Consider the following 20,775-nt stretch of genomic DNA (forward strand, 5'->3'; position numbering starts at 1 on the left):
ATGCTAGGCCTGGAATATACCATGGTAAGTGAAATAAACATACTTTCTCTATGCATGGCACATACAAAAGAGCAACACATAAATAACCTTATGAAGAAATTCACTATACCTGTTCTTTTTTCATTACAACAAGATAGAAAAGTAATTTATAGTACCGTCTTTTTTGTCACTCTGGCTAATTTCAGCATGAGGAAACACTTTTTGCAAGACTGCTAAGATGTTGTTGAAGCTTCTTTCCAGCAGTGGCCTTATTATGGGGGATAGTGCATGTCCCGAAGACATCACAGCACGTTGGGAAGCAGGCACAATATTCTGCATTGCATGATAAAAATCTTGTGCACTGAGCACTATTGAAGAAACATCCAGCTGCAGCTTATGACTACTAGCATAAATCTGGGGATAACGCCTCCGCAGGGCAGTCAGGGCAGCTTCAGTGCACAGGGCCTTGATATCAGCTCCACAGTAGCCTAATGCACAAAAGGAAAAGGATAATAAAGGTAAGCTCATTCTTTCAAGGACCAACTACATTTTGCAAATATACACATTCTTAGCTAAAGTAACAACCAGGACTTAATCAACAATTACATGTAATTTTATCAGCAAAATTAAAATTGATTATTTAAAATTGCCTAATAAAGTTAGTGAATTAAGCGCTAAATATTCAGTAAAACTGAAAATGTTTTGAATATTTTAAATTAACATAAACAGGAACTAATGATATTAAAACAAAATAGGTCGTGTATCATGTGTCAAAACCACTGTTAACAATGTACAACTTTCTTCAGGAAAGGTTTTAAAAGAACAATTTTCATCTCAATCCTTTGTCAATATTTGCAATCTTTAGTTCTCATGACATTAAGTTTACAAATATTTTTTCTAATATTACTACTTTCCAAATACATATACAGAAGTAGTACAAAGTAATACACAGGCAGAAGCTTCAAAATAGAGCTGTTCTACTACCAACTCTGAGTTCAAGCCACTACATAAGTTGACACCACTCCCTCAAAATTAGAACATATTTGTGATATGCCTGTTAACGTTCCAAAAGCAATAAGGAAAGTAAGAATGTTAAAAATATTTTCATTGATTTTCCACACTAACTTCACCTTTATATATTTTAGCTTCAAGTGACTGATAATCTAGCTCTAAAGATGGTACCAACATGAAGTGTTATCCACTATCCATAGTTAACTGATTATGCAGCTAAATAACGGGTCAAATCCCTTATGCTTTTAAATCATTTCATTCATCTGAGTAATAAGGACATATAAAAAACAAGAACTGTTAGATCTTTACCACAAAAAGTAAAAAAAAAAAAAAAACTCCAACTAGCCACTCAGTTTTTTATATCACCACTGAAACTTGAATTTGGTCATTTTTGGCAGTCATGCCAGCAGGGGAAACTACTCGCATTAGATATAAATCACTAGTCCCTAAGCTCCTCAAGGAGCTATACTAGGTTTATTTATCTCTTTAGACCTCACGATGACCTTGTGGAACACTTAAATACTAAAATAAAAATGGTGATTAGGCAAGAAAGCTATGAGCCGAGAAGAAGTACTCCAGACTAACTGGCAGAAAAAGAACATTTAGGGGTATCAAGAGACAAAATCATATAAACCAAAATACAAGTCCCTCACATTGCCTGTAACTATATTCTGATTAGAAGTAGTGCGCATGGTCCTATTAATAATTAAATCCTACAAATCACAGAAAAATTTTCCTTACCCTGCTTTTTTTTTTTTGTCCATGGCATTTACCACCTTCTATTTACCTTATTTACCTATTATATTTATTGTCTGCTTACCCTCCCCTCCACTCTAATTTGAGCTCTGTGAGGGTAAAGTTCTTTGTTTTGTTCACTACAGGTAGTCCCAACTTACAATGTATTCGAGTTATGATGAAACGCATTTATGACCATCTGGTTTGTTTCTTTCTTTTTTAAATATCTTATCGTTAATAACATGTACTATATACAATGTTATTGACTCCATAGCACTATTTTTTTGTTTATATACAATGTTAAAATACATCTGTAAGTTTATATGTAATGTTTCCAACCCCCAAAGACAAAGATCAGATTTATAAAGATACTGATAATAAAAGGCAATAATAATGAAAGCCAAAAAAAATAAAATGAGATATGAGGTATTCGGCTTTTGTCAGAAAAGACTTACAACACAGATGTCGTAACAGAGTCCCATCATAAATCAGGGACTACCTGTAAGGTATTTCAAACACCTAGAACAATGCCTGGCACACAGTAGGTATCCAGTAAGTATTTGCTGAGTAGAAGAATGCATGAAAAGAGGTTACTGTAACTAAAAGGTTACAGTCTGGAAAGGTAAAACTGCTAGGTTATTGTGTACTATAAAGAAAAGTAGATAAACTATATCTTATGAGCTTTTAATTTTTTTCTAAGAAATCTAAATTCTTTTATTTTTAAACCAACTTATACATTATGTGCAAAATTATCAATAAGAATTATGAAAATAGAGAAGAATATTGAATTCTTTAAGTCAGATTTATTCAGGGTTAAGGAAAAGCCTAATATAACCTCAAAGGAATTAATTCAGAAACCTCTTTACAGAATAAGCATTAACACTGTCTCATTACAGCAACCTATTATTCTTCAGATTAACCAGATTTACCACTGGGCTCTCATTTTATTTTCCATTTCTCAATAAATAAACCTGAAAAAAATTATCTTTCCTGTGGCACACATATCCGCTACATTATTTCAACAAAATGAAGATAAATACCAGCTCAAAGTTGTAACAAGCTAACAAAATAATCCCGTGTGACTAAAGCAAGCGAATGCCGTCCCCCACATCAGAGGAAGCAAAAAATAAACGACCACCTTCAAGCAATACAGACAATCATATTTCTTTTTCTTCCGTAAAAGTACATACACAGTTATTGAACATACTACATGGTCCTACAAAAGACTAAGTTAAATAATATATATTCAGAAACATTTAAGACAAAACAGAAAAAAATTAACAGCTACTAAAAACATTTTATGTAGCAAACGTTACCTATATTTGACATAATAATAAAAACAGGTTAATCACATACATAACAATGTATTCTTTTTCCTAATTTGTCCCAGATAATTAAAAAGTTTCCCAACAATAATAGGCTCCATTTAAAAAAACAAATTTTTACATGGATCTCAACCAACAGAGTATAAAGATAGGAAACATCTTTACAGTTGTGAGTGAGAATTACCACTTTATATCTGTGGTTCTCATCATCAAATATCCATCAAAATAAACAATGCAATTTAAGCAAAAATATAGATACACAAGCCCTATGACAAACTTGGTGAATCAGAATCTCTAGGGGCTTGAAGTCATAAATGTGTATTTTGCAAATGCTTTACAAATGATTTTGACACAAAAAACTTGAGAAATACTGACTTATAACACTTCCTTTACTAGACTCTAAAAGAGAATTAAAAGTACATCATAATCACACCTAAATTTTTTCTGAAAGTCTAAAAAATACAGCTATTCAGAGGTTAGACCAGAAAAAGACACGGTCTTAACAAATTTTTATGTTATTTTTTAAGTACGATAGCAAACATAACAAAGGCCCACAAGATAGAAGCCTCATTATTGATTTTCATAGGTTTAGCCCTCTTAGCGAAAATGGAATACAGAAATATGAGTAGGTTTGAGCTCCACGTTAACCTTAAGCTCCTATTATCTGTGTAAACGCTCTGGATGCCAACATATCATGTATCATTGTTATCAATGTATGTTGTTGAGGAAATTTTTCACTACTTGAGAATCACACCTATTTGTGCCTAGAAAACCTCCAAGTGCTTGGGAATTTTTTCAAGGCAAGTTACCAAATCCATAACCTCTGAAAAGAGGTTAGTTATCTTTGCTGTTATTCATCAAAACTGCATAAGTTTCACTGCAATGAACCCATACAAATTAAAACATGTCTGGGATTCAAAACTCATGAGTTTAAAACAGATTTAAAATTTATTACTATTTTACTCCTGTTTGAAAACTTGTATTTGATTTTCTTTTTTATGTGAACTGGTTTCTTAAATGGAGCAAATGTCACAGCCAAAAATAGAAGTAATTTATTTATAATGGATTTTTATGTCACTCTCCAGAAGGAAAATGGTATATAAGCAGATTCTGTACCCCTCTCCCAAAAAAAGGCAAGAGACAGGTTTTCTGTCCTGTAAGAAATTATGTCTTAAGAATTTAAAAACTTTAAGAAGTAACTAAGAGCTAAAACAAATACTTGGAAAAATAAGAAGTATTGATCCATGGAAATGCAAAAGGAAACTAAGACTCTATTATTTAGGATGAAGAATTAGAGTAATACTTCAGATAATAGAAAAGATAATAGTAATTTTAAAATATCTGTCATTTAGGGAATTTCCAAAATGATTGCTTATTTCAGTTAAGGACTGTTCTGTGACAAATTCACAGGAAAATCTACAAGAATTTCCCAGTCTAATCTAACACATTAAGATCATAGAAGTAGCAGGAGCCAAAAAGGGTCAATTTCAAAAAGGGAAAAGACTGGATTTTATACCAAATACCACCCTCTCCCATAAAGCAGCACAAGGCTTTGCAAAGGTCAAGCCAAATTTACATGAAATGGGTTTGGCGCATGCTCTCTTATACCAGGTAAAGCTTAAACTGGAGTAGTGCTGGAGAGATTTACGTTTTCTCCTCACCAGAAGATGTCGAGGTCTTTGTGGTTCAAAAGCTGAGGGATGCTGCTTCGGAGATGGAGGTCCCTGTGGATGAAGAGGATAATTCGGATGTAGCTAACTGAATGGACTAATGTTCTATTTAGGTTTTAACTATTTGATGGTGGATCACAATGATTTTTTAACTAACTTGTTCTTTTTGGTTTTGGTAACTTTAAAGTTTTCCCAAGTAGACTGTTGACTGTTAGCGGGTTTATATTGGGGATTTCGTCATAATGCTTAAAGTCCACGGAGAGAGATTTTTATTTAGAGTTTTGAGAGGATGAGAGGAAAATAGACAAAAGAGAAAAAGAATAAGGGAAAAATGCCTGTGCGTATACTCAGTTGCTTAATATTGTATCTATTTTTATTTCAGACCTGATTAGAGCCAAAGTCCTGAATTCCATCTCCTATATCTGATCATCTATGTATGTAAAATACTCTTACCACGTCCTTTCAGGACAGTAGCGTTCCTTCATTCTGTGGGGAGAAATTCCACTCTGTGAATAACTAATATTACACCGGAAATTTTTTTTTTTTTGGGGGGGGGGGAATATTAGCAGATGCCATTAAGAATTTTCTTTGAAGACCCCTGCCACCCAACTCCTTTCTAGACCACATGCATGAAGATGAAGCCATTGTGTAATCTGCAAAGTAAAAGACTGCTGTCCTGCCTTTGACATGGACCATTCTCCCTCAAGTTTAAGCTTATTTTTCTTAGTAAAATTTCTGAGAGGAGAAAATTCCTAAAAGGAGACCCTGTATATAATACATTTATATTTTTCATGTCATATTATGGATACCGAGCACTCAATACAAGGCATATTACTACTAAGCTTTGTTACTCAAACACCTAATGGCAGCTAAAATTCTAATTTAAAAGTGTTCAAACTTTAAATAAGATATTTAAAATAATTTTTAAAGATAAAGGCAGAGCAATCTGCACAATCAAAAACATACCTATGCTCATCCGCATTCAAAACATAAGGGGAAAGGGAGGCTGAACAGAACAATGACAATAAAGAACTCAAATAACAGCACTCACCAACACATTTTTCAGCCAATTCACCTAAAAAAGCATCTGATAATTTTGGATTCCAGTCCCTGGTATGGATCTGTAAAATGTGTTTTCTTGCCTAAGAAGAAAAGTAAAGATAAAATATCATCAATCCCTCAAATATATTACGTGGAACAAATTTTGACTAACCATACTCCAGAAAAAAAATCACTTATTTTAAAAGAAATGTATACACCTTGGCATTCACATTAAATCTGTTCCCACAATAATCCTGTGATATCTGTAGTAGAGATTTTGTCACTATTTCACAAATTTAAGACATTTACGGTTCTGAGAGGTGAAAAAAAATTGACTAATGGCGTACTAAATGACTGATCTAGGTCTAAAACTCAAAACTGAACTTCACTTTTCCACCACATCATTTTTACCATTTAAAAATATACGAACTAGAAACTTTAATGTGTTATAATATTCATAACTTTTACACAACTTTATATTTAGAGGGTCAGTGAAAAAGACGACCCTCAAAGAGAAGAAGGTCCTCAAGGAGACGGACTGAGGCTGTACCAATGGGCTCAACCAGAGATAACAACTGTGATGGGTTGGCACCAGACAGCACAAAATTTAGTTCTATTATACACAGGGTCGCTACCGAGTTGCACCCAACTCAAAGACAACTGACAACATAATATTCATAACTTTTATATAACTTTATATTTAGATTTCACAGAACTTCTATTATGACTAAACAATGAACTAACCTGACAAGTCATTTAAAACTTTAAAAAATGTTTAATTTGAAAAAATATTCAATTAGGTACAGAAATGCAATGCATATTATTACCTTCTGTATGTCAGCTGGTGCTTTGGCATTTAATATTTTACAAGGTGATTTCAGCATACCTTAATTAAATGCATTGACAAATAAAAGGTTTAAACAATCTTATCTTGAATTTTTTTTTTCCAAAATGGTATCTTCTACCCCAAAATCTGACTGTACAGTACAATCAAAATTTTAACAACTTAGTTCCAAAATAAGCTGAATTTTCTTTTTCTTCTCAGAGTAAAACAAAAGAAACACTGAAGTATAAGAATCCATAATCAGCTGATACTACTACCACCAAGAGTCAGATCAGAACGTCTTTTCATGTTTGCCTTTTTTGGGTAGAAAAACCACACTCTTTAAAACTTGAATGTATTTGTTCCCTCAACACTACTACCTAACTTCTCTATGCTATTAAAAAAAGAGCAAATTATAACCAAGATATAATATCTTACTGGCTTTATAAGGAATTGGGTTCAGCACCAAAATAAAAAGAATAAAAAAATTTCAAGAGAAATCTTGCTCCATTACTATATTTTAAGGGTTTTTGTAAAGTGTTAACTAAGACATCCCATAAGCACAAAATTTAAGCAATGAAAATTCATAAAATACTACCCTTAAAGTATATATATGCTTCACAATCAAATTATACATAAATATTAACATACCAAATAAAAAAGCTCTTACCTTTTGATCAGGTAGGTTGAAAAGGAATTCTCTGTCAAAACGACCAGGTCTCCTAAGTGCAGGATCTATAGAATCAAGTCTGTTTGTAGCACCAATAACAACAATTTCGCCCCTATTATCTAATCCATCCATAAGGGCAAGAAGAGTTGACACTATAGAACTATAACAAAATTTTCAGGGAAGATTAAAAAGGAAAAAAAAAATCTGTAAGAACTGCTCCTTATAACAATTTTTATCAGTCTTGAATGCTAACCAAGTAATTGTAACATGACTATGTCTTAATACAAAGTAATTTAAAGAAGTCATTTTCAAAATACATTGAAGTATATTAATCAGCCACCTAAAGCACTGCAACCTAAACCAAAAATGATTAAATGGAATACATCAAAATTAAAAACTATTCTGCTTCAAAGTACCTGCCAAGAAAATGAAAAGACAACCTACAGAATAAGAGAAAATATGTGTAAACCATACATTTGATAAGGGTATAGCATCAACAGTATGTAAAGAACTCTTACAACTCAAGAATAGACAAATTACCCAATTAAAAAAATGGAGAGAGAATCCAAATAGACATTTCTCCGAAGAAAATATACAAATGGCCAATAAGCACATAAAAATAAGCTTAACATCATTAGCCATTATAGAAATGCAAACTGAAACTACTTCACACTCTCTAGGAGAGAGAGAATAAAAAAGTCCAAAAATAACCAGTGCTGGTGAGGATATGGAGAAAGCAGAATGCTTATAAACTGCTTGTGGGAATGTAAAATGGTGTAAGTGTTTTGGAGAGCAGTTTGGCAGTTCCTCATATGGTTAAAACCAAGAGAAATGAAAACACCTATCCACACAAAAACTTGTACATGTTTATAGCAGATTATTCATAGCAGCCAAAAGTTCAAAACAACCCAAATGTCCATCAGCTGATGAAGAAACAAAATTTGGTATATCCATACAATGAAATATTATCTGGCAATAAAAAGCAATGAAGGGCTGATACATGTGTCAGAAAGGATGCACCTTGAAAACACTGCACTACATGATAGAAGCCAGACACAAAAGGCCATGTACTATATGATTTCACTTATATAAAATGTCCATAATAGGCAAATCTGTGAAACAGAAAGTAGATTAGCAGTTGCCAAGGGTTTCAGGAGATGGGAGGACTATGGAGTGACAGTTAAAGTCCAAGATGTTTCTTTCTGGGGTGATGAATATGTTCTAAAATTGACTGGTGATAGATGCACAACTGAATACATGAAAATCACTGAACTCTACAGTTTTAATGGGTAAAATTATATGGTATGTGAATCTCAATAAAGCGTTTCTTAAAGAAATATAATAGTCTATTATGATAGATAGCAATCTTGTCTTTTTTTTTTTAATGCCTGGCAATTCAGATGATGTTTAGAGTTCTCATAGCATTAGATTTGCATTATTGTTATATGTTTAGACAATTTCTTTAGAATGGCTACCATTTTAACTAAGTTTAACTGTGTCATTTTGTGCCTATTTTATGGTAGTTTTTTTAAAACTATGACTTAAACATTTCTGAATAAAAAATTTCATGTCTAACTACAACACAAACTGTAATTCTAGTAACAATGGTCTTCCTAGTGTTTTCCAATTATTCTCACTTCTCTATCTTTATTTTTACTGTTAACACCTATCTGAAATAACTTCTTCAACATGCTCAATATGTTAAAGACATCATTGTCCATCCCAAACCAAGTTCTAGCTATGTTTCCAAAATCTATAAATTGAACCAAAGTCCTGGATACCCAGTGTACATGCGTAAGGAGGATTTGTCAGTCTTGGAAATTGATGTTTCTTCTTTCCTAATTTAAAAGCTGAAAGTTAATTACCTAAGTATCACACTTAAAATATAAGGGGTGGGGGAGAGAATAGGCATCCTTAAGTTTAAATTAATATTTAACCATATTTAACCTCAAAACACTCCTTAGTTTTTTCCAGTTACAGATAAGCATTTCAAATGTTTGTTAGAATTTATTGGCATTTTTAAGTATTTTTGGTAGAAGGGTTTTGAGGTCATGAAGTTTCAAACATGGCCAGAAACTGAATTACAATCTAGAATAAATTCTACCAAAAGTTATTTAAAAAAAAAAAAAGATCTAAATAACCAATACTCCAGTCAAAATCTTAAAAGCTTGGCTGCTAACCAAAAAAGTCAACAGTCTGAATCCACCAGCCGCTCCTTGGAAACCCTATGGGGCAGTTCTACTGTGTCCTATAGGGTCACTATGAGTCAGAATCGACTCAACGGCAACGGGCTTTATTATATTCAAAATAAAATGCAAACTACTTAACATGATATTCAAGGCCTACTTGCTTGTCTCCAATCCTCTCATACATCATCTTCTAAAAGCTCACTGTTCTACATTTTAAATATAGATCTAAAATCCAATTTAAAAAAAAATTGGGGGGGGGGTTGGTGTGAAGCACTATTTATTGAAAAGGCCATTCTTTCCCCAAAGCTTTGCAATGGCATCTTATCATAAATCAAGCATTCATAAATGTGTAGATCTATCTATGGCTCTAAACTCTGTTGTATTCATACACTTGTCTAATCTGGTAATATCAAACTATCTCATCCTAAAAGGCCTAGATATCCAGCAGAACACATTAGCCCACCATGTCCTTCTACAAAAGTCCTCACTATTCTTACTACTTTGCATAACTTTTAGTATTATTTTGTTAAGTTCCAAAAAGGTTGTGATTTTTAAAGGGATCGCACTGAGTCTAATGACGAATATAGAATAAACCAAAAACCAAACCCAGTGCCATCGAGTTGATCCCAACTTATAGCGACCCTATAGGACAGGGTAGAACTGCCCCACAGAGTTTCCATGGAGTGCCTGGCAGATTCGATCTGCAACCCTTTGGTTAGCAGCTGTAGCACTTAGCCACTACGCTCCCAGGGTTTCCGAATACGGAATAGAAAACTTAAAATATCTGGTCTTCTAACTCATGAACAAGGTACTTCTCTCCACTCATTTAATCTTTAATATTTCTCAACTTTTATTATTTTCTCCACAGATATTACATGCAACTTTTAAGCTTTATTCCTAGTAACTTTTTTACACTATTAAAAATACTATGTACATTTCTAAACATATACTAGTACAAAGAAATACGATTCATACCTATATCGATTGGATTAACTTTGCTGTAAACACTCATCACTACTTTTTTTTTTTTTAATTGTGCATTAGGTGAAAATTCACAGAGCAAATTAGATTTCTATTCGATAATTTGTACATAAAGTGTTTCATGGCCTTGGTTTCATTGCCCACAATGTGTCAGTACTCTCCCCATTTCTACCCTGGGCTCCCAGTTTCCTTTCGTCCTGATTTTCTATCCCTTCCATCTTGGATTTTGGGTAAATATTGCCCTTTTGATCTCATATAATTGATTGTTCTATGAAGTATATTCCTCTCGGGCATTACTGTTTATTTTATGGGCTTGTCTATTGTTTGGCTGAGAAGGTCATTACAACTTTTAAAAAGTTATCTGTAGATCACTTTGGAATTTGTACAGGTACAATTGTATCATCTACAAGTATTGTTTTTTCTTTTCCAATATGGAATACCTTAGGTTTTGTTGTTTTTTTTTTTTTGACTGACTACACTGGCTGAGAAATATAGTACAGTGTTACATCAGCTAGGCTTGCTTACTCTCAACATTAAAAGAGAAAATTTCAAGCATCTGTACCACTCAGTAAGCCTGAACCAGTCACTTAACCTTTCTGAGCTTCAGCTCTTCAACTGAACAATGAACACAGCACCCTACCTAAGGAGGATGTTGTAAGCACTCAAAAAAATAACACATGGGAGTGTGCTTGGCATGTGCCCAATATATGACTACTGAATTACAAAAAAAATTTTTTTTCATCTTTCCACATTATGTTGTAATAGATTTTTTGTAGATATCTTTAAGGAAGTACCTTTATATTTCTCAATTCTATGAGATTCTTACAATGATAAGATACTGAATTTTATCACACATTTCTTCAATAACTACTGAGAGGATCATATGATTTTTCTAATATGATAATGTAAGGTATTTACATTAATTGATTTCCCTCATGTTAAACAAACCTTGCATATCTGAAATTAAATAAATTTAGTCATGATGTATTAACCTTTTTCTAACTTCCTGGAGGTCATGTGTTACTATTTTGTTTAGGATTTTTATATCCATATTCATGCGTGAGACAAAACTTTTCTTTTTTTTAAACAGTTTTATGAAGGTACAATTGATATATATATAATAAAATACACATATTTAAAGTATACAGTTTGATAAATTTTGAGGTTATGTATATACCCATGAAACCATCACCACAATCAAGATAATTAATACACCCATCAGGGGCAAATGTTTCCTCAAGTTCCTTTGTAATCCATCCCTACCACCCCTCCTTGAGTCCCTCTACTCCATCTCTGAAAAGAAAAACCAAACCCATTGCTGTCGAGTCGATTGCAACTCATAGCGACCCTACAGGACAGAGTAGAACTGTGCCATAGGGCTTCCAAAGAGTGGCTGGTGGGTTTGAAATGCCAACCTTTTGGTTAGCAGCTGAGCTCTTAACCATAGTGTTAATCTGCTTACTGTCATGATAGATTAGTTTGCATTACCTAAAATTTTAGGTACATGGGACCATACAGTAAGCATTCCCCCTTCCCATCTTTGACTCAACCTAATAATTTTGAGATTCATCCATGTTGTTGGTGTAATAAAAGCTGATCCTTTTTTAATACTAAATAATTTATGTGGATATACCACAATTTGTTCATTCACATGCTGGTGGCCATCTGGGTTGTCTCCAGTTTTTGGCTATTACGAAAAAAGCTGCTGTGAATGTGCATATACAAGTTTTTGTATGGACTTCATGCTTTCATTTCTCTAGGGTTAATACCTACAAGTAGAAAGGCTGGGTCATACGTTAGGTCTAGATTTACCCTTTTAAGAAATTTCCAACTTGTTTTCAAAACTGACTGCACATGTTACATTCCCACCAACAGTGTAAGAGAGGTTCATTTGCTCCACATTATTGCCAACACTTGGTAGGGTCAGTCTTCCGAATTTTAATCATTCTACTGGCTATGTAGTTGTATCTCATTGTGAGTTTTAATTTGCGTTTTCTTAATGACTAAAGATGTTATGCATCTTTTCATGTGCTTATTTGCCATACTATATCTTCTTCAGTGAAAGTGTTCAAATCTTTTACCCATTTTTTTAATATGATTTTATGTCTTGTTATTCATTTTTGAGAGTCCTTGACATGTCTGGTTAACAAGATTACGCTAACCTCATAAAATGATCTGAAGAGAGTACTCTCTTTTTATCTTCCTTGAAAGACTTTGAAGTATTTCTTTAATGTTTGGTAGAACTCCCCAGTTATGAGGTCTTTCTGGGAAGAATTTTTGACCACTGATTCAATTTTTTGAATGTGAAGTACACAGGTTTTCGTTTCTTTTTGAGGCCATTTTATTGCATTTTATTTTTCTAGAAATGTGTCCATTTTATCACAATTTTTTAGTTTATTAGAATAAAGTTACATAATATCTTATCTTTTAATATCCTCAGAATCTGAAACATCACATCTTGCCTTCCTAATATTATTTATTGATGCCTTCTTTCATCATAACCCACCATTCTAGAAGTTTGTCATTTTTATTAGCATTTTCAAGAACCAACTTTTCTCTTTCATGACTTCCACTACATCTGTGTTTTCAGTTAAATTGACATTATTTCCTATGATTTTATTTTTTACAGCCTAGTCTTTTATTTAGACTCTAGAGCAACATATCCTAATTACAAACATATAAAATTCCCTGCTTGTCTTTTCATTGTTTCTTATAGTTTGTATATTACCAAACTTCAGAAATTAGTTGAGACAAGTATAGGATCTATTTTTTTACGTGCTGTATATGATCCATGAGTAGCACTTGACTACTAGCCAAAAAGTTGGCAGTTCAAACCTACCCACAGGTGCCTCAAAAGACAGGGTGGGCAATCTGCTTCCAAATGGTCCCAGCCTTGAAAACTCTGCGGAGCACAATCCTACTCTTAAACACATGGTACTATTATGTTTGAAAGGAGACTCCACTGTGTAAGACAAGTATAACAAGCAGATCAAACTTATGAAATGTCATTGTTAAAACAACCTAAAAAACACTGACTTTTTTCATCAACTCAGTCTATCAATTCCTGAGAGAGATACATGATCTATCCCATGATAATCGTCAACATAACTATTTTACCTTGCAGTTCTGTCAATGTTTTAAACAGTCTGAAATTCGTTTATTAGGGGATTACAAATATTAAATTGTTACATCTTCCAGTAAACCAAAACTTTTGTCACTATGAAGTAATCTTCTTTATATGTATAGTAATACTTCAAGCCGTAAGATCTATTTTGTCCGGGATTAACAGAACTACATCAGCTTTCATTCTGTTAGTATTTGCTTGATATTTTTTCAAACATTTTATGGATTTGCCTATTCTCAACATTACATATAAATGGAATAGTATAACACGTGGCCTTTTGTGTCTGGCTCCTTTCACTTAGCATGTTTTCAAGGATCGTGCATACCCCAGTGCATGAGAACTTCATTCCTTTTTGTGGCTGAGTAATATTCCATTCTACAGATATCCATTCATCAGTTCATAGACATATGGATTGTTTCCACTTCTTGGCTACTATGAATAATGTTGCTACGAACACCTGTATATAAGTTTTTGTGAATTTTTTTCCTACCATTTTACTTTGGACCTTTCTGTATCTTCATATGTAGATATAGCTCTAATAAACAAAACATAGTTGTATGCTGTTTGCCCCCAGTCTGGCAATCTTTGTCTTTTAACAAGGATATTTAGTCCATTTATTTTTAATTATTGATATATTTGGGTTTAACTCTACATTCATATTTTAAGCTGTTTCTCCCACTGTTCTATGTTCTCTTCCTCGATCTTCTTGATTCCTTTTGAATTGATTTTTTTAATGGTTTTATTTTTTTTCCTTCTAGGAATTTGGGAATTAAACGCTATGCTTCTATTTTATTAGCAGTTACTCTAGAAATTAAAACTTGCATACTTGGTACTCAAGAATTTCACTTCCAGGTACTATGGACAAACACACTGCCAGATGATTCATTGCACCCCTTCTCATCTCTCCTCTGGAATTCTAATTAATTGTATGTTTGACTTATTCACTCTATCTTCCATACTCTTAACTGTCCTTCTGTACTTCTCATCTTTTTGTCTGTTTGTGTTGATTGCTATATAATTTCTTCTGATCTATCTTTTAGTTTACTACTACTCTCATCAACTCTATTCTGTTGTAAAACATTTACATTTTTTCATATCTAAAATATTATTGGTAGTTTTACAAATTCCTAGCACAGTATCAATGGTTTCTTGTTGACAGTTTCATAAGAAACTGTAAAATAACAGTTATTTCTTTAAATGTAGCAAGCACAGTTATTTTATACACTGTGTCAGATAAACTCTAATGCCTAAAGTTTCCATGGATCTGTTTCTGCTGCTTCTCACCTATGCTGCCTTGCTTACTTTTGTACAAGTATAATTTCTGATTACGTTTTGCTCAATCCCTGAAAATTTATTTGTGAGAATTATTTGAGGCCTATGATGAAAGTTAGTTCCTTCAGAGAGAGGATCTATGCTTAATTCTGCTAATTCAGAGGGACTAACAGTCTCACCTACTCTGGGTAACAGTCTCATGATAAACAGAGAAAAGACTGACGTTGCCAAGGATTTCATTTTACTTGGATCCACAATCAACACCCATGGAAGCAGCAGTCAAGAAATCAAAAGACACATTGCATTGGGCAAATTGGCCGCAAAAGACCTCTTTAAAGTGTTGAAAAGCAGCTATGTCACCTTAAAGACTAAAGCGCACCTGACCCATGCCATGGTATTTTCAGTTGCCTCATACGCATGTGAAAGCTGGACAGTGAATAAGGAAGACTTAAGAATTGATGACTTTGAATTGTGGTGTTCATGAAGAATACTGAATATACCATGGACTGCCAAAAGAACAAACAAATCTCTCTTGGAAGAAGTACAACCAGAGCGCTCCTTAGAAGCAAGGGTGACGAGACCACATCTCACATACTCTGGTCATGCTGTCAGGAGGGATCAGTCCCTGGAGAAGGACGTCATGTTTGGTAAAGTAGAGGGTCGGCAAAAAAGAGGAAGACCCTTGATAAGATGACTGACACAATGGCTGCAACAATGGGCTTAAATATAACAACAATTGTGAGGATGGTGCAGGGCTCGGCACTGTTTCATTCTGCTATACGTAGGGTCAGGATGAGTTGGAACCAACTTAATGGCACCTAACAACAACAACGGTCTCAAACTATTTTAATTCACAGGTTGAGGTTTTAGGACCAATTTAGTAAGGTAAATTTGAGCCAGCTTGTGATGACAACTTCTCAGAGATTTTCTCCTCCCCTGCTTTGCTCAGCACCAAGGCAACTTTACATACAATCCCCTAATTTGGAGTGTGTAGGGGTGGTTAGGGCAGGTAGATGGACGGTATACTTCTGGTTCACCTTTACCTTGAAGAAAACGTTTTTTAGAGTCCCATCTTAATGTTAGCAGGGCCTCTAATTAGACTTCACATCTACGGTAGACCCAGAGCTTTGATTTCTGTTCCTCTCGCACTAAGAGGTCATCAAGGTTCAGCAAAATGCCATCGAGGTAAAAGAAGCTTCAATTACCATTCTGGATTCTCACTTTCCTTCAGCTTCTGCTTTTTTACTATCCTGTCAGTTCACCCATGTTACAAAGAATATCTTGCTTTGTTTTGTTTTTTTTTTTTTAAAGAAACCAGCATTTTTAGTTGTTTTCAGCAGAAGTTCTGTTTTCTAGAACTTAAGTCTTAGAATTAACTATTTTCAATTCTATACTAAACTTATTCATTAGCTCATCTCATCTATTAAACTATAACATACTAGAAGATAGAATCATCTTTTCTCCTTCTCAAATACCTAGACAAATACTTACGTATAACTGGTGATCAATAAATATGTACTCAATAAATACATTCTTCAATGCCAAGCTTGAGTGCCATCTCTTCCCAAAAGCCTTTTGGGAGAAATACGTTCTTCAGAGAGCTCTCCTATCTCCGGAACTTATTTATAACTCTTTACAACTTATGTTCCATAATTCTTTCTCATTTAAACATATCTTAAACATCATTTAAGTTTTCTATGAAAGATTCTTTGAGATTACAGATTACACTTTAAAATTCTTTGTAAGCCTCATGCGTGTAGCCAACGGCTAAGGCTAAATACTGAGTCAATGAGTTAAAAGAATTCAACATAACGATATTCGGAAGAATTTACCTATGGATCTGATCTTGTCTGCTAGAGCGAACTGGAGCTAATCCATCTATTTCATCAAAAAATATTATAGAAGGTCTCATCAAATATGCCTAGTGTAAAAAGAAAACAAATGTTATTTATTGTTTTAGTTTTCATTTTGAAAACGTAACTATTATTTTTTAATAGCTAATATAAGTAAATGTATTAACATAGAGCAGTTATGAAAGGGTATGCAGTAAAATGGAAATCTCGCTACCACCTCAGTATCCAACCACAATGTCTTCTTACAGTAGACAACTACTGCTTTCATTTCGTTTATTCTTCTATACATATTACTTACACACAACACACACAAAAATATACTTTTAAACATAAATGGCTGCATACCATACACAACGTTCTGCTTTTATAACATAGCCTTTATGATATAAAAATATAGCTTAGCTATCTTCCACATAAGTACACCAAGATCTGCCTCATTCTTCTTTTTTAAATAATATTGTGTTTTTGGTGAAAGTTTACATAGCAGATTAGGTTTCCGTTCAACAATTTCTACACAAATCGTTCAGTGACGTTAGTTACATTCTTCAAGATATGTGAACATTCTCATTATTTCAGTTCTAGTTGTTCCATTTCTAGAAACCTAGTTTCCCTGTCCTCTTACCTTCTCATCTTTGTTTTAAAGTAATTGTTGACCATTTGGTCTCATATAAATGATTTTTTAAAGGACTGCAGTACTTACTCATGGGTGATATTCTTTATTTCATGAGCCATTCTGTTATTTGGCCAAAAGGAACCTCAGGGGATAGTTTCAGTTCAAGGTTTAAAGAGTACCTCAGGGCAGCAGTCTCCGGGAGTCCCCTAGTCTCAACCAGTCCAGTAAGTCTAGATTTTTTTTTTTTTTTTTTTTTAAGAATTTAAGGTTCTGTTCCACATTTTTCTCCCATTCTATCAGTATCCATCTGTTGTGGCCCTCATCAGAATGATAAGTAATGGTGGCCAGGTACTATCTAGTTCTTCTCGTCTCAGGGTAGATGAGGCCATTGTTCACGTAGACCGTTAGTCCTGTAGACTAGCTTCTTCTCTGAGTCTTGGGTTTCCTTCTTTCCCTTTTGCTCCAGATGAGTAGAGACCAACAGTTTTAGCTTAGATGGCCACACTGCCTCATTCTTTTTAAAGAGCTACATTTTAATAGTCCTACTGTACTTGTGTACCAGAATTAAACAGGTTCCCTAATCATAGGCATTTAGACTGATTCAGCCTTTTCTTACTATCAACAATGATACAATTAATGACTGCACATTTCTCATTTCACATGAGTATAAACAAACCTACATAATAAATTCTGAAAGTGAACTACTGGCTAAAAACACTATTATTACTAATTCAGTTAGATATTTGCAACAATGCCTTCTACTGATGTACCAATTTACCATGTCATCAGCAAAATTTAGGGTGCTCACCAACAACGTATTATCAAACTTCAGGATCTTTGCTAACTGCAGTATGATGGGTTGCTTTTATATGGCCTTTCTCGCCATGGTCTTATAACTCCCACCAAGTGATCAGGTGGGACTATGCAAATAAGGTACTTGTGGCCCACCAAGGGGATTAGACAGCTTGCTAATAATGCAAATAAGGTGCATGGCACCCTTGTAAGGGTAGAACCATGCAAATAAGGCATATGGAACCTAACAAGGGGATTGGCCATTTTTGCTATCCTAATCCATAAACACATTGCCATTGAGTCAATTCTGACTCGTATCAACCCTATAGGACAGGGTAGAACTGCCCCATAGAGTTTCCAAGGAGTGCCTGGTGGATTGGAACTGCTGACCTTTTGGCTAGCAGCCGTAGCTCTTAACCACTATGCCACCAGGATTTCCTTTGCTATCCTACCAGGCTTAAAATGAGCCATCCCAGAGGCAGAAAGGGGGGACCTCACAAATATCAAGAAAGAAGAGCAGGGAGCAGAGCGTGTCCTTTGGACCCAAGGTTCCTGTGCTGAGAACCTCCTAGACCCTGGAGACAAGAGAGCTGTGACACCGAATATGATGCAAAATGGCGAGTAGCAGCAGAAAGCACAGCAGAGAACTGGCCAGAGAAGAACCAGGAGATGGCACGGTGAGCTTCCCAGCTCATGGAGTGAGAGAGATGAGAGCCTTCAGGCAGGAGGCTTGCTGGCCAAATGGGGTGCCTCTGGGCACTTGGCAGAGCTGTGCTCTTTAAAGAACCATCTGTTGTTATTGTTAGGTGCCACTGAGTACAATCCTGCCTGGTCCTGTGCCATCCTCACAATCGTTGCTATGTTTGAGCCCATTGTTGCAGTCAATGTGTCAATCCATCTTGTTGAGGGTCTTCCTCTTTTTTGCTAACCCTCTACTTTACCAAGCATGATGTCCTTCTGCAAGGACTGGTCCCTCCTGACAATATGTCTAAAGTATGTAAGACAAAGTCTTGCCATCCTCACTTCTAAGGGGCATTCTGGCTATACTTCTTCCAAGACAGATTTGTTTGTTCTTCTGGTAATCCATGGTATGCTTTGTTTGCCAACACCATAATTCAAATACATCAATACTTCTTCAGTCTTCCTTACTCACTCTCCAGCTTTTGCATGCATATGAGGCAACTGAAAATAACTCTATGGGATCAAACTGACAAAAACAACTCAAAAGATTAGACAGGAAAGTTAGCTGGCAGTGAGTTAATGTTAATGGGGGAGGCATAATTTGGAAAAGGAAGGTGGGAATAGTTGCACAACCTGAAGAATGTAATCAATGTCACTGAATTGTACATGCAGAAACTGTTGGATTGGTGTATGTTCTGCTGTGTATAGTCTCAATGACAATAAAAAACAAACAATACATAATCCAGTTTAAAAAAAAAAAGAATAATAATAAAAGGACAAACATGCCTAACAGCAAAAAAAAAAAAAAAAAAGAGCATTGCAACCTACCCATTAGGAAAAATCATGAAAAAGAAATACAGTAAATTTAGATAAAAGCAGCAGCAAGTTTGTGCTAAGATTTTGATTAAACCAAGAGACATTCCTACACCCAGCATGAACTGGCTAAAAGGTCTAATTCTGTGAAATAATTTATCATGAAGTGGTTAGACAATACGCCAGCACCTCCAAGCCAGTTCTTCCTTATTATCAACATTACTTTACATTTTTCAATTATTATTAAATTCTTTCGAAGCATTCAGGCTGCATATGTTTGACTTCCCACTAGACGCTGAGCACCCTGAAGGTAAGAATCTTATTCATCTTTCTAAATCCATTATCTAGAACATGGCAGTTTCTTAATACTAATAACTGAAAAATAATATATGAAGTTGTTTACCATTTACAAAGGACTTTCATCGTGCTGCTACTGTCATTAACTGCACTATTAAATGGGCAGGTAGGCAAACTCCACCTTTATTACTAACTACCTGGCAAGGATCAGCATGAATCCAATTCTCTCCTGGAAACGGATCCGGGCTTCACCTCCACATCTCCAAGATACTCATTGCCAGCTACTTCTTCAGTGGCACTGGCTCTCTTACCCCAACCACCCAGAATTAGGTCAAAACATTGCTGGCCATTCAGGGCCAGGTCATCAGATACCAGCTATAGGCACAGGAATCTGCACAACTCCCTGTACTTCTGACCAGCCAGTCCCTCTCTCTCTCTAGTCCCCTGGGGCTAAGTCACAAGTTAGAAGAAGGACTTCGTCCTTCATCAACTACCCTGCAGTCTTTCTGCTACCCAGCCACCCAGAGGTGGTTCCTCATAAGTTAGGGCTCTGTCCTTATGACTGCCTACACAGTTCTCCTCTAAATTAACCATTCCAAGCTAAGTTAAAATCTCATTTCTACCTTATGAATTTGCTAGTTCTCTATAATGGCTCACAAAATTCATGAAGAGTATTACCTATACTAAAGGAGCCTTGGTGGCGAAACAGTTAAGCATTTGGCTGCTAACCAAACCCACCCAGCAGCTCCATGGGAAAAAGACCTGGCGATCTACTCCCATAAAGATTATAGACTAGACAACCCCATGAGGCAGTAGTACCCTGTCATATGTAGTCACTATGAGTTCAAATTGACTTGAAGGCACCTAACAACAATCACCTATACTTATAGTTATCCATTTATTATA

The 20,775-nt window shown here is 34.8% G+C and overlaps 1 protein-coding gene across 5 annotated transcripts in view; it reads right to left on the reverse strand.

Moving 5' to 3' along the window:
* ATAD2B (ATPase family AAA domain containing 2B) overlaps positions 1–20,775 on the reverse strand; it is a 160,834-nt gene that overhangs the window by 72,751 nt on the left and 67,308 nt on the right. For all 5 annotated transcript variants that reach the window (XM_049905124.1, XM_049905122.1, XM_049905123.1 and 2 more), the window contains exons 13-16: positions 16,653–16,741; positions 7,255–7,414; positions 5,772–5,862; positions 156–467 (exon numbers count right to left, since the gene is read on the reverse strand). In XM_049905124.1, coding sequence (XP_049761081.1) covers positions 156–467; positions 5,772–5,862; positions 7,255–7,414; positions 16,653–16,741 — 652 coding nt within the window. The remainder of the gene's footprint in view (positions 1–155; positions 468–5,771; positions 5,863–7,254; positions 7,415–16,652; positions 16,742–20,775) is intronic.

This window comes from Elephas maximus, chromosome 12 (assembly GCF_024166365.1).
Source record: "Elephas maximus indicus isolate mEleMax1 chromosome 12, mEleMax1 primary haplotype, whole genome shotgun sequence".
Taxonomy (NCBI): Eukaryota; Metazoa; Chordata; class Mammalia; order Proboscidea; family Elephantidae; genus Elephas; species Elephas maximus.